Source organism: Apus apus, chromosome 3 (assembly GCF_020740795.1).
Source record: "Apus apus isolate bApuApu2 chromosome 3, bApuApu2.pri.cur, whole genome shotgun sequence".
Taxonomy (NCBI): Eukaryota; Metazoa; Chordata; class Aves; order Apodiformes; family Apodidae; genus Apus; species Apus apus.
The window spans coordinates 33,803,187-33,817,912 of NC_067284.1; the positions used below are offsets into that span (position 1 = coordinate 33,803,187).

The 14,726-nt window shown below is 47.8% G+C and overlaps 1 protein-coding gene across 9 annotated transcripts in view; it reads right to left on the minus strand.

Moving 5' to 3' along the window:
• The window catches only part of MYB (MYB proto-oncogene, transcription factor), a 29,337-nt gene extending 17,248 nt beyond the window's left edge, over positions 1 to 12,089 (minus strand). For 2 of the 9 annotated variants that reach the window (XM_051616018.1, XM_051616014.1), the window contains exons 1-9: positions 11,934 to 11,956; positions 8,251 to 8,368; positions 6,564 to 6,635; positions 5,820 to 5,912; positions 5,194 to 5,414; positions 3,253 to 3,487; positions 2,240 to 2,320; positions 1,744 to 1,839; positions 150 to 410 (exon numbers count right to left, since the gene is read on the minus strand). In XM_051616018.1, the coding sequence (XP_051471978.1) occupies positions 150 to 410; positions 1,744 to 1,839; positions 2,240 to 2,320; positions 3,253 to 3,487; positions 5,194 to 5,414; positions 5,820 to 5,912; positions 6,564 to 6,635; positions 8,251 to 8,368; positions 11,934 to 11,956 (1,200 nt within the window). Of the gene's footprint in view, positions 1 to 149; positions 411 to 1,734; positions 1,840 to 2,239; positions 2,321 to 3,252; positions 3,488 to 5,193; positions 5,415 to 5,819; positions 5,913 to 6,563; positions 6,636 to 8,250; positions 8,369 to 11,933 lie in introns of all 9 variants that reach the window. The other 7 variants (XM_051616020.1, XM_051616013.1, XM_051616017.1 and 4 more) reach the window with 6 other exon arrangements.
• Between the last annotated feature and the right edge of the window lie 2,637 nt (positions 12,090 to 14,726).

Here is a 14,726-nt window from a genome sequence, read left to right on the forward strand (position 1 = left end):
GTCAGTAGCTAAGATTCAGATCTTGTCACAATTAGAAGTTACTCACAAAAAAAAAACAACGCAACAACACGCATTTAGGACTGTCCTACTTCCTCTCCCCTTACTCCTTGATCACACATGAATCCACCTGAGGTGGCAAGTCTACTTACGGAGTCTATTAACTGGAGTGTTTCTGCAAATTCTAAGAGATTCTTAACATTATCCAGGATGTTGCTGCTCTGGTGAACAATCATGCACCGTGCAGGAGAGGCACTTTCCTCAGGTAAGCAACCGTGATCCACTGGTGGAGATGGAGTACAGTGGTGATGTTCCCCCAAACAGGAAACAGGTGCATTGTCACCACTGGTCCTGCTACTGTCAGCAATTGTGGTGCTGTGCCAGCCGGGGTAGTTTGATGTGTGGTTCTGTGTCTAAAGGAAGAAGGAAAAAAAAAAGAGAAAAGGGTGTAGGGGGGAAAAAGGCAGAAGGAACTTAGCAATGAAATTGCACAAGGTGTCAGATGCCACTGGAGGAAAGATAAAAGTAGTTGCATCATCATCTAAAGGCTTATGCCTATGAAACAATTGTCAAGATGTTTCCTTTCATCAGTGCAAGATCTTGTTTTAAGTAACATCAGCATTGTATTTGTTATTCCAAAGTTACCTCATAATTTACTTCCAGGATTAAAAGCATATATCATTACTAAGGCATAATCAGTTCACACTGGGTTACTCCAAAAGCTCAAAAAGTGCCTGCAAGTCATTTTCTGTGAGAAGCAAGAAATGGCAGGATCTCCCTACTGAGCGCTCAGCACTGTAGAAGGCTAAAGGCTTTAAGAGTTAGAGTTGCTTTTGTTTGCTTATCTCCTTTTCTTCTTCTATCCCTGTCTAATGCTACAGCTTACACCAATGCAATGAAGAGGCTGTCAAATCAACGTGGTTAGGAAAGCAGAAGAACAAATTAACAGAAGTTTCTTTCCAGTGTGATCATGCAACAGGAGAAATTGCAAAACATTAACTAAAGTTAAAAAGTGGCCAAACTAACGTATCATGCATGCAGTTGTTTTACTATTAATTTAAATATTACCCAAAAAAAGAAATCTGCTGGCTATCACCTATCTTCAAATGCAATTTGGGGATTCTTGGTTTTGCTGATGGTGTTAAATAATTACATAAGGATTTTCACATACTAACATCCAATGGCATATACAACAAAGTGTGAGAATTCAGTAATAGCCAGCATTTGCTCCATACATGCAGTTATAAAGAATCTAACATTATTCAGAGAAGTAAAACAAACTGTCAAACATGCACCAAGTCTGAAGCTTACAAAGTATACATAACACAGCTGAAGGAAAGAATACAACAGAGAAGAAAAATCTAATATGCAGGCACTACATTTTCATCACATGAACCATTGCACACTTCCAGAAATGCAGATCCCATTCATTGAAGATCTGTGGGATTTTTCATTTTCGTATTATCATTATGTTTCAAATATCACATCACGCTGCAGAGCCCAGCCCTGCTCCCACTTTGCGAAGGAAAATACCTGCAAAGTGTTTGCTGTTTTTTTTCCCAATTAAAGAATTTATAAAGCAAATACAGATTGTACATGTGCTATGTTTCATTCTTTTAAAACGGAAATATAGAGCCTTGATTAGTATTGAAGGCAGAGGGGGAGTAAAAAGTTAAAAAGACAAGCACTGGGGTAATGCTGCTATCCCTCCATCCAAGCACACGGTGACAATCTTACTGGTAATGCCTGCTGCCCTTTCAGTTCATTCTCAGTCGACATTAGTAGCAACTCTAATTCCTTTATTCGTTTTTCTTTCTCAGGGTCTTCATCATTATAGTGTCTCTGAAATTAAGAGTTAAGGGAAAAGAAAAGATAAAGGTCTGATAGGATGTAGCAACTAAAATGCTTATGGCTTGCTGTCCTGTGGTTATAACAGCCAAATTAGACTCAAAGATGAAACAAACGTCAGTTGTGTTTTCCACAACCAAAGTCCCTGCTGAATTTCAGTATAGACATTTGAAATGGAGAAAGTGAAAGCTATCACATCAGATGTCAACTACTGTGTTTTAAATCCACTTCAGAAGAAGCAAATATTAGCCATGTTAGAACTCCCCCACCTTCCCCATTTTCTCTCTTCATCACACTTATTACATTAAAACGTTTCCTTAATGTACCATGTCTGCATTTTGACTTATCAAATGTTTAATAAATTGACTCTTGAAATTAGGTTCGAGTTATCTACCTGAATAGCTGCAGCAGCTGGCTGAGGAACATTGACAATATTTACATGCAGTGCTACTGGATATGGGATCTGACCAGGGACCTAGGCCAAAAAGCAAAAGACACTAGAAGTTATTATTTCTATCATATTGTCTGCCTGCACTGTTAATTTGTGATAATCATACCATGGTATTGGGTACTTAATATTTATAATCTATGCAGATTAAATAGAAAAAACAATGCTATTTACAAGAAATGTAATCAGTTTTTAGGAATACGACAGCGTTATAAAGGAAGAAAATTCATACATAAAATATCTACACTTCCTGAATGAGAAAAGAGGAATAATTTATATATACACCTGTAAGAAGTTAAAATGCAAAAGATACAATTCGTTATAATCTGAAACTCTAAAGTGTAACTGTCTAAAGTAGCAGCCTGTTTCACTACTAATCGTTAATGGAAAAGGAATCAGATTAAAAACAATACTTGTTTGCTTGGTTCCGAAAAGCAACCCACAGAGTGTTATTGTAGGGAGCATGGGAGATTTTGACATAGAACACAGAATTAACCAGATTCAACTGATTTTCAACAAATGTAATATTCACCACTATAAGAAACAGTACCGGTAATAAGTTGACTCCTTAGAAGTTTAAATCACTTTATCTGATTCCACCACTGGAATGCCCACAATCAATTTCAAATATATTTGCATCACTAAATGTAAATGAAGTCAAAGAAGTCCTTGCCTGACATCAAACCAAGTCCACCAAGCCTGGGAGAAAACCGTTCATGCTTCCTGAAATCAGGCATGACTAAATGGCATGCACCTTTTCAGCAAAACAAAACAACACATTCCCCCCCTGCTATTTGTGGATGCCCCCTCCCTGGAAGTGTTCAAGGGCAAGTTGGCTCTGAGCAAACTGGCCTAGTGGGAGGTGTCCCTGCCCATGCAGGAGGGTTGCAACTAGATGATTGTTAAGGTCCCTTCCAATCCCAAACCATTCTGTGATTCCATGATTTTCAGGGGCTTACGTTCTGTGGCTCAGAGATGTGGTAGTAGGGGTAGTCACTGCTCAGCGGGGGCTGACTGGCTACTGGCAGCTGTGCAGAAGGTGGGTTGTGAGCAAAGGCCATCAAGTGGTTGTTCTTCTGAAAGCCAGTGGCTGCTGAGGAGTGACAGGCTTTGGAGGACTCCTGCAGGTAGCCCTCCTGCTCAACCTTTCGGCGCATGGTGGAATTCCAGTGGTTCTTGATAGCGTTATCAGTTCTGCAAGAGAAATGCAAATGTTTCAGGAGTTTTAAAAATGAGCCTTTCCAATTCAGACAGATCAATAGTCAGGAAACTGCTGTTGGCATTTCTGTTTAAACCTTGATCTCTGACCTTCCTCCTGCCCCCATCTTTACAAATGCTACTCTGGAATAGGCTGCCCAGGGAGGTGGTTGAGTCACCATCCCTGGATGTGTTTCAGGGTTGTTTGGATGTGGTGTTGGTGGATATGATTTAGGGGAGACCTTTGTAGAGTAGGGATGATGGTTGGACTTGGTGGTCCCAAGGGTCTTTTCCAATCTGAATAGTTCTATGATTCTATGATACTCTGAACTTCTTAGGAAAGGTGCTGAGAATAAAAAGCAGAGGAAAAGACAAGCGGGTTAAGGTTGTCTATGTCCTTTTTTAAAGCAATCTCTAAGCCTTACGTCCTCAAACTGTAAGAAATCAGTAACTTTAGCTTCACCACCATCCCATGAGATGAGGCGACATCAAACGCTAACCCCCTTTGAAGGTGTTCATCCTAATGGACTGCACCCATCACCTTCCTACCTCTTAATATTAGTGGAGTTTTATTGTATCTCATTGCTGGAAAGACTGTGGAGAACAATGGTGAAAAGACTAACTTCCAAGCAACTTTCCAACCAGCCACCTAGACAGTGACAACATCATGCTTTACACACAAACTCAGTAAAAAAAGCTGCTGAGTTTTTTCTTAGCTGCATAAAAAACTGAGATTCAAATTCTCACATACAGGAGTCAGAAAAAGCAAATGTCTGTGGTATTTTAAGAGCACGCTTAGAAACAGCTCCCTATCTGAAAAATATCACCTCCACACAGCGTCATTGAAAGGGGCATCTGTGATGTGTGGAAGCTACAAAAAAAAAAACCTTTCCAAGGGGTAATTCCTTTCTCATTTTATTCTAGAAGGTGAAAGCAGCCCAGGGAATGCCTGCTTAAAAGGCTGTCATGATCTTAGGCCATTATGAAGCTGTTTCACCAAACAGGAGGAATAAAAATGGGGAGGGAAACCTCTCCCTTGCTTGCATTATTTGTTTGACTACAATTTATGTTGAGTCACTTTTTCTACAGAGCAAATAAAGACACTGAATCTCTGAAATTTATATGCCAGCTGTGCATAAGCTTTCAATGAGACAACTATTTCCAGACCAGAATTTTGAGGAAGTCAGTTTCTCCTGTTTAATATATGGATTTTTAACAGGTCAAAATAATCTGGATGATTCAGGATCAATTACAAATGCTGAGGCAGCCTTCTCTTAAATCATTTTGAATAAACAGTCTGGATTTCATGTTGAAGGTATACCTTTAGCTGAGTGTAAATTATGTTCCACTTGTAAAGCCTGATCCATCCCTGTTAAATCAATTTAAATCTTGACAGTCATTGCAAGCTCAACTAAGATTGCACAGACATTTAAGAAACTGTTACAGTCTTGCTCTAGTTACTGGGGTTTTGTACTTATGGCAAACATGAAAAGCATGTAAAAATAGCATACTGTTCCATGTGCTGGCCAAACAGCACAGTTCCCCATTGAGAAAAACGCACATTGATGTCACTGGCTTTCCAGGTTTTGATTCCAAAATGTTTTGATTTATAAAGTGCAGCCTGAGGCAACTGAAAAGGACTGTTCAGACCTGCAGCTTCTTCCTTTTTTCCTACTTAAGAGCTAAAGGTATAATGTCATTACCGTCCAGGCAGCAACTTTGCAATTTCTGCCCATCTGTTTCCCAGCCTCTTGTGTGCCTGGTAAATAATTCTATCTTCCTCTTCTGTCCAGGAGGTTTTCTTCACTTCTGGATTCAAATGGTTGTGCCACCTCTCCCTGCACTGTTTTCCAATCCTTCCCTTCAAATGCTTAGCAATGACAGACCAGCGCTTTGGACCGTATTTCTGCACGAGTTCTATTACCTTCAAAGAAGGACATAAAAACTGCCTGTATTTAACGATGCATAATGAAACAATGAAATTCTTCAGTGGTGGAGCAGTATTTTCAACAATATTTCTCAAAATTGCCATGGTAAAACTAACACACAATTCATGTTCCCCATCTATACTTTCACCCAAAAGGAAACATACGGTAATAGATAGGGCATTTCTAGACTGAAATTCTACTTGACTGTGCTGTAAAGCAACATTAATTAATGAATTAGCATTCTAAGAAAACTTAGAAAGCATTACACAACTACTAAGCATTGATACTGACAGGACTGGTCTGCCTCTGGCTATATTAGCCCTGAGACCTCCGAAGTCTCTAGGAGTTTTGCCCCAACATGTGAAACCCGCTTGTAAGGCATTAAAAGAAAAACTGCTTACCCTTTGATCCTCCTCTTTAGTCCATGGACCTTTAATAAGTTCTGGGTTTAGTACCTTCTGCCATCGGTGCTGGCACTGAACATCTGTCCGATTCTAGTGAAATGCAAAATAGGCAAAGTAGGTTAAAGTAGGCAAGATGAACGTAGAGTGATAATGCTCTTATCTAGGTGCACTTGTTCCCGACGGATTTAACTGCCAACTATGGCTACTAAACAACATGGATCAATACAGCAGGTCTGAGAAGAAGGTGCTCAGCTATGAATTTGCTCACTGAACTAGAGAAGATTTCCATCATTCCTGCAGTGAGGACTCCACCACCAAAACTGTGCGCACTGAATCTTCACCATCCGCACAATAGCTGTCATGCTTTCACATGCACTATTTCTACAGCAGCCTCAGTGTTGACAAAGCAATTCTCTTCTAAACTATCCTTACAATTCATCAAAACTAATTTTTCTGTCCTGAGACATTTTGTTTCAGTGTTGTACTGACCATTTACTGGGCAACACCCTGCCACCCCTCATTTTTGTTTGTTTGTTTTTTCCAACCCTTTCTGAGAAGTGAAAGGAAAATTAAAAGTAAGGGCTTGCACAATATTCTAAATTTCTGAGGTCCCCATTTGTGGAGGTTTTATATCTCCCGCCAAAATGTAACTATAAAGCAACCACTCCCCTTTCCCTTACTTGGAAACCTCTGATAAAGAGTTGTCACTAGAACTGGAAACAGAAACCAATATCCACCTACAGGAAGGAAATTGGCAATGACTTTCCAGTCTTCTGTGCCATTCTGCTCCACGAGCTTCTTCAGCTTCTCATCCTGAATCATAAAGAAAACCAGACATAATTAATACTGCAATCTTTTAGTATGCAAATGACAGATATTATATATTAAAAAAAAAAAAACCTAAGCCTCCTTCTAGCTGTTTATACATCTATTTCTGTGCCTTGAGAGTAACGGGAGGTGGTCTGTAATCTTCTCACAGTTTTAACTGCCTAAATCTTGAGATTTTTTTTCTACTCCTATGAATTTTGGTAGGTTCTTTACTGTGCTGCAGGAGAAAGGCAGATGTTTTCTGTACCGTTCTTTGACTTGAATGATACATTCCCATTTTGCTGCTCAGAGGAATGGAACAGTTATTCTTGTACTGGATTTAGAGGAAAGTACGGATGCTTAGATGCCAGGCATCAGAGTAACACTGAAATTCCGTAATTCTCAGATACCTGTCTGTTTGGGAACCTCCAAAATTTAAAGCCTTAGACTTTATATGTCTTGCAAGTAAATGGAGGTCCAGTAATTTGCTCATTACCTGTCCGTGTACGACGAATGCACAGTGAAACTAAGGGCTCCTTTTTGCTCCTGATCACTGTGAGGGAGTTTTGCGTGCTCACAACAGCAAGAAATTTGGCCTAGTATTTTTAATGATAAGGCCAGAAATATTGGCCCTAAAGACAAAATAAACCAATCTCATGCACTGGGCAAGACTGAGATAGCATAGGACAAGAGAGGACTGCCCTTAGAGATAAGAGGAGGGCAGCTTCCTCCATCAATGCCTCCCAGCACACTCCCAGTCCATATGACAAGTGAGTGGCCATTGGGCTCCACGGCCATCCCTTCCTCCCGGGCCACATCACAGCCACATCCACCACTGTAAAAGCAGACTCTGATTTTTAAAAAATAAAAAAATCCTTGCAAGAGGTGACCTGCCACTGTTTATGTATCAATATATGTTGTCAGAGAGGAGAAAGTCAAAACATAACTTAAGAATGGTATTAATGTATTTCACAATAAACTCAAACCAGTTAAATGGTCACAGGATATCAACCTGGCAAGGGAGTTTGATACCACAATTTACCCAGAAAGTCAGCACAAGGGTATTGTGACTAAAACACATTCTGACCTTCAAAAACAAAATGCATCTTTGAACACTCAATTTTGGCACTGCTGGATTTCTTTCTTCCAGCTTTTAATTGATTTCCACTCAGAATCATAATGCTGCAATTAAAGTGAGGATTTCGAATGGCACAAAAGGACTGCAGCAGTTTCTGCCACAGTTGTTTGCTGCTGTGGGACACTGAACACACGTCAGTCCTCTCATAGCAACCACTTTCAAACAAAAAGAGGCAGCAGTAATAATCAAGCATTGCTGCAGGTGACTTCTAATCTGTTTCTCCAAAGAGGATTACACACAGACTCACATACCTGTAACACAGACCTTGTTGGACATAAAAAAGTGGTGTTTATACACTTTATTTAAAAGAAAAGAACAGTACTCAAATAAAACACTGCATGTAGATAAAGGGTCAAAACCTTTGTCCTCATTCATATACGTGGGACTGTCGCTGAAGTTAGTTTGCAAATAAGCCACTTGGAGAAGGTGATCCATGCTCACTCTGGCTTTTTACATGCAGGAGATGAATGACCTCAGATTTACCTCCTCGCGGGTCCACCTGGTTTTTCCTAAGTGACGTTTTCCAGTCTTAGGAAGCAGACCATCATAATCGTGATCGTACATCTCAACATCTTCTTCGTCATCATCACTGCTATATATACTGCAGAAGGAAACACAGCAAGACAGAGTGGAACATGAGCACTTGAGTTTCTTCATTACAAAGCCCAAAAAAACCCCACTACAATCCTTACAAAGGTTACACAGATAAAAGTTTTAAAACTTGCACAACAAGATTTTGTTCTGCATTCTGTTGTTCTAGTATTCTGAACTGGTTCTGCTGTTTTTGGTATCCACAGATACAAGCAAAGGGCTGGCAACCTCAGTATTACCATGCATGTTTAGACCTGCTCTTACTGTTAGATCAGTGGTGAATTACACATTTGGCAAACTTTCAACCAATGAAGGTTTCAAATTAAAATACAATGTTTGGGACAATAAAGAGAACTGGAGACTGTGGCCATTACACAAGCGCATGTTAAAAATCTTTAACTCATGCCATACATTCTGAAAAATATTAGCATTTTCTCATGTTAAACAGAGCAGATAGTTATATTGTTCCCCAACAGAACAGTCTGCACACAAATACGTAAAGTCAAGCCATAATAACCTTATTTAAGCATACGGACCTATACATGAAGGCAAAAGTTTCTATAATTAAGTAAAGCCATTAACATGCTCTCATATAAGATGTGCCTGTCATTTAGGGGTCTGGACAAACAAGAGCTGAGGACAAGTATATTTAAGATCCTGCAACCAACAAATGAATGACTGAACCCTTTCATACTCTCAGTTTCTCTAACTTAAGTCTTTATTACCTCTACTCCATTTCTAAATACCTCATACTGTTTTTGAAATACTCTGCTCCTCACCTAAGTCATGACTAAGGGACTTCCCCAGAGGCTATCTATGGGTAAAAAGGACTCATTACTCTTTTCACAGACAGCACTTGCTCTACACTTGCTCTACCCAGTTAAGTAAAACTGAAGAGTTTTTTGCAACAGCAGCTGTCTTTCTGGTGGATGGTATTTTATTTCCAACTTGTAAGATATGAGCAGCAGTTCTGACACTTCAGCTAAGAGATGATAACCAGAAGTGCTAGGAAGGAGACCATATCCTGCTACAAGACTAAAAACTGTGATATATCTGTTGCTATGGTATGCTGTGGTGTCTTAGAGGTATGACTAAGACATTAAAATCAAGTTATTTTGTAATAAAATTATCAGGCACTGTTAACCTGTCTTCAGGAGATCACTTTTTAAATTAAGCTGCAGTGAAGCACAGTGACTGTTAGCCAAGAAGCCAACACCTCCCAGATGCAAGCTGTTAAATTCTTTTAAAGCAGACAGGGCTAATCGCATCTTACATCTTCAACCCTGTTTTCTGGCCTGTGACATGTCTCATGAAAGCTGTTCCAGCCAGGACGGTTCCCAGTGCCTGCCGCGATCCCGGTGGCCCCCAGCTCACCCCCCAGGGCACCGTGGTCCTACAGCCCCGTCCCACCCCTCCTCCCGGGGGGAGCACAGCCTGCAGCCCCCACCCCCCGCACCGAGGCTCGATCCCGGGTTGGCAGGTGGAGCCGGGGGGGCTGCGCGGGGCAGAGGCGGGGAGCAGAGCTCCTTCCCCGGCCACGCTCGAAGGAGATTCACTTTTCTAAGTGACACACGCAGACAGCTGCGCCGCTGCCCCTACGCCAAAGGAAGTTTTGTGTCTCGGTTTCCAAGTATCGTTTTGAAAAGGGGTTTGGCAGAGCAGCAGCAGCAGGCACCCCGCGACTCCTGCCGCAGCGCAGGGCGCAGCGGAGAACCGGCCGCGGTAAAAGCAGGGGAGAACAGGTTAAAATGACTGAAGCCATGTCAGGGGCCAGCCATGTAACCGATTTAAATAACCGGGGCCTCGCTGGCATCGCAGAGCTGAGCAAACCCCCACTGTATTACCTGTGGTCTCCAGCAGGAGAAAAGGGCCCTAGGATTTCGGGACGCCCGGTAGCTCCCGCAGCCAACCGGGCCCTCCTCAGTGGTGCTCCTAAAACTTTTTATTTTTTGGCACCTCCGGCCGCAGCCCCCAGTGGTGCTCCCCCAATCCTACCCCACCGCCCCCCGAGGGGCGCTCCGCCCGGCCAGGGCAAGAGGGTCGGAGCCCCCCGCCCGCCCCGGCAGCAGCGCTGCGCTTTTCGCCCGGGCAACCGGCTTGAGCAACGATACGCGGAGAAAGGGGGGGGGGGGAAAGGGAGAGAGAGAAGAAAAAGGAGGGGGTGGAGAGGAAATGACTCGCTGCTGCTACCGTGATTGAAGGAATTCGGGCACCAGCGCCGTGGCGCAGAGCCCACTCCGGCAGCGGAGCCCGCGCCCGCTCCCGCCGGGGCGGCCCCGCTCCCCGCCGCGCCCCGCGGGGCTGGCGGGCACCGCGCCGCCGAGGCGGGACGGCCGAGCCCGCGGCTGCGGAGCGCCGTGTCCCTGCGGGAGGCGCCCGCGAGGCAGGCGGCGGCTGTCCCTCTCTTCTGGGAGAGACGGGCCGGGTGATTCGGCGCCAGCCCCAGCGGCACCCCAGCCCGGACACCGCAAGTACAGCCCAGCGCTCGCCCGGCGGCCCGCTGCCTCCTGCCGCCCCGCAAGATCCTCTTCCTTCAGAAAGAGCCCCCCACAAGCCCCCAGTCCCGCCCGACGGGGCCGGCAGCCGGGCAGGGAAAAGGCAGGGCTGCGGCTCTGTCCTCTGTCACAGCCCAGCCAAAGGGGAGGGGAAGACGGGAGGATGCCGGGCTGCAAAGAGAAAGAGAAAAAAGCCTCCACGTGTCCGACCCGCCGTCCCCGGCTAATTAGACAACAACCCTGCTCTGTGCGCCCGCCCGGCAGCGGCAGCACGGACGCGGCCACGCGGCTCTGCCTCCCCGTCCCGTTCCGCCGGCCCCGGCCCCTGGCGAGGTGCGGCGAGGATCGCCCTCTCCCGGGAGCGCGGCGGGCAGGTGGGCACCGGTGACAGCTCCGGCCGAGCGCCCCGTCGAACCGCAGCCCCCGCAGCTGCCCGCCCGTGCTGCCGCCCTCCAGCATGTGCCGAGAGGCGTGTGCGGGAAAAAGCCAAGCCCCGCAGGGCGCAACTACCCCTGCGGGGGAAAGCCGCGCTCCGGAGGGCAAAGTGGCCGCCACTGCAAGAATAAATAAATTAAAAAAAAAAAAAAAAAAAGAAGGAGCGAGCCCAGCCCCCGCGCCCGCCGCCCACCTGCCGTCTCACCCCGCCGGAATGAATGAATGAGTGAATGAATGAGACGGGACGCGCTACCTGCAGCCACCGAGACAGTCCGACATTGCCCTGCCGTGCAGCTGCTGGGCGCGCAGCCCCGCCGGGCTCCGCGCAGCCCCCGCGGGCAGCGAGACCCGGCCCTCCGGGGTCCCGCCGCGGCGCCCCGCAGGCGTGCGGAGCGGGGCCCGGGCGCCCCGTCAGCGGCGGCTGAGCGCCGCGTCCCGCCGGGCTGCCGCTCCTCCGGAGCTTCGCGCCGTGCTTGGGGGCCGGGGGCGGAGTAGCCCAGGTGCGCGGAAGACGAGGGGCTGCCCGCCTGCCCGCTGCCCCGTCCACCGAGCAAGCGCGCCGCTGCCTTCCCTCTCCGGCGCCCCGTCTGACAGCAGCGGAGTGGAGCGGGGCCGGTCGCCCCCCACCCGCAGACAGCGGGTTACCTGTGCCGGGGTCTCCGAGCCATCCTCGCACCGGCCGCTGGGGGAGGAGGACGGGGGAGCCCGCGCCCGCCGCCGCGCCCTGCTGCCGGGCTGCGCCCAGGCGCTCCGCCGCCGCGCACGGGAGTGCCGAGGAGCCGCGGGAGGAGGAGGAGGAAACAGGTTGAGATTAAAGAGTAAACTCTGTAAACAGAGATGCCATCAAACAAAGAGCCCTTGGACACTCCCCCTCCCGCCAAATCTGGCGCCCCTGCAGTGCGCAGGCGCCTGGCGGGCCCGTGCCGCGGCGGCGGGGCGCGGGGCGGGCGGACCGGGGCCGCGCGCCCGACGGGGCCTTCCCGCTCCTGCCCGCCCCGCCCGCCACGGCGGGACCCCCCCTGCCCCAGCGCCCTAGCGCCCCGACGGCCCGGCCGCAGCCCACCGGCCCCGCGGCGTGAGGCTCTCACTGGTGAAACCGTCGGAGCGGGGGGCGATCCTCCTTCCCCGCCACCCCTCGTACACGCCGGGTGGGGAGGGCTAGTCCCGCTGTGGGGCAGCGCGACCCTCCCCCCCCCCCCCCCGGGGGCACCGGCGACCACCACCGGCCCGCGTAGGAGCCCCCCGCAGAGGTGGGGGTGACCCTTCGCGGGTGCACCTGCTCCGCTGCCTGCGTGGCGTGCGGGTGCAGCGGTGGCAGCCCTCGGGGGGCGAGCAACCTCCAACCCTCCCACCCCCACACCTCAGGAAATTTAAAATAAAAGGGACAGCGGGCGGTCGGGGGACTCCGGGGGAGGGAAGGGGGGACTCCGGCGTCGGGAGCTGCCCGGTGCCTGACTGCGGCTGCCGCGCCGCGGGGGATTTTTGCTTTGGTTCCCCTTGCTGCTGCCAGGCTGTGCATGGTGCCTGCCGCCGCCGCGGCGGGAGAGGCGGTGGGTGTCCGATGAGCTCCAGAGAACACGTTTTTTTATACAGAAATGAGTCAGGACGTGAAAAATGGCGAAACATGCAAAGCTCCCAGGCTGCGCTGCTGTTTGAAAAAACCGGGGCTTTGCAGCGGTTTCGGCGCACTCGCCCTGTCCTCAAAGGGCCGCGGCTCATCAATGAGCCGCCGACGGGGCGGGCCGGGGCGGGGCGGGGCCGTGGGGCCGCTCCCGAAGGGCCGGGGCGGGCTCTGTGCCCGCTGCCCCCCCATGCAGAGCGGCCCGCGGGGCCGGGGGCCACGCGTGGGGCGCGGTGCAGCCCTCGAGCAGCCGGCGTTACGGCCCCGCCGTGTCTCCCGGGTCCCTTAGTCTCGGTCCTGTGAGGGGCAGTCCCCAGTGCTGGCAGCGCGGGTGTGACAGGCAGCTGGGGCTGCCTCCCCGAGCTCTGCGGATGCACGGCTTCTTGGGATCCGCATTAGCCAGAGGATGTATGTCATTCCTGCTTTCCTCCCCTGACATCTCCGACGGAACTGCTGTCCCTCCTGGCCTCTGTTTCCCTACCTGTAAAGTGGGTCTGCTGCACCCACCGGGGGACCAGCGGCAACGCGGGGTGGAGGTGCTTGGCACAGGGGCATCCTGGCATCTTTGCAAAGCATTTCTCTGCTAGCAAAGATGGGGGTCTTTAGTCCCACTGACGGCAGTGGGAGAACTGGAATACCAACGACTAACTCATCTCTAGTTTTCACCGTCAGCTTCATGTGAAGCGCTTACTGGTGTAATCAGAGAACAAGGCTACTCAAATCAGAGTTTTGATGGGGTTTTTGTGTTGTTGTGTTTTGTTTTGTTTTTCTCCTGGTATTTGGGGAATGAAGGAAACCAGAAGGCCAGCAAAACCATGGGGAGACACCTTGGTGTCCACACTGTAGCTAGCCACAGTTGCTGGGTGTTGGGGACATTACATTTCATCCCTTTGGAAAAGAAACTGATGCAGATTCAAAGCTGGGAATAGTCCACAAGAGTATAATCTTGTGTGTGTGTGTGTAAAATGTTGCTTTCATTACTGGTAATGGGAACAATACCTCTATAGCTCAGTCCTGATCCTGAATCCGTTACAGAAAGCTATTCAAAAGGAAGAGACATTTCTGAATGTGCTCTGCCAGTGAGTATTGCTTAAGGAGGCCTGAAGCTAGGTCTGCAGTAAATGGCAGCTGTGAGGCTGGGACAGAATTCCCTAGATCTGCTGGTAAGGGTCGGTACTGCTTACCCTGGGACAGAAATTGTTCCTGTCACTGAAACAGTGTGGTCATGTTGCCTGTAGTTTCCCACAGAAGCACAAACAAAACTGTGCACGGTTATCTCTTCCTGCTTCTGCGGGGAACACTTTCCCTTGTTGATTTTTGCGAATATTTCAGTGTTAACTGAGACAAATCCAACATCTTCCCCATTTGGCTGTAAATTTGCTAAATAAATGCAAAGAATGCCTATTACTGCTCTCAAGAGAACTGTTAATATGCACCATTTTCTTCTGAAGGTTTTGTGTAAAACTACATTTCTTCTCCAGTGACTCTGAATAAATGCTTTTTTTCTTCCTGATTGAAAAAAAAAAAACAAACCCAAAACAAAACAAATTTGATTTATAAGAATATTTAAAATTGCAAATAAAACACATTTTACTGTGTTCAAAATAAAAAGGGAAATGACACTTCTACTGCAGTTTTAAAGATCAGTCTTCCCCAACTCTGCATGTAGAAAAACCCACTAAAATCAGTAAGGTGTGTGCATACACTCCACTGGTGTTTGTTCATTCTTACTATTTAAAATTAGCTAAAAATGAGCCACAACTCTGCTATTTTCTTTTCTTTCCTGAGCTTCTGTAGCCAGAGGTAGTTTGGGGTGT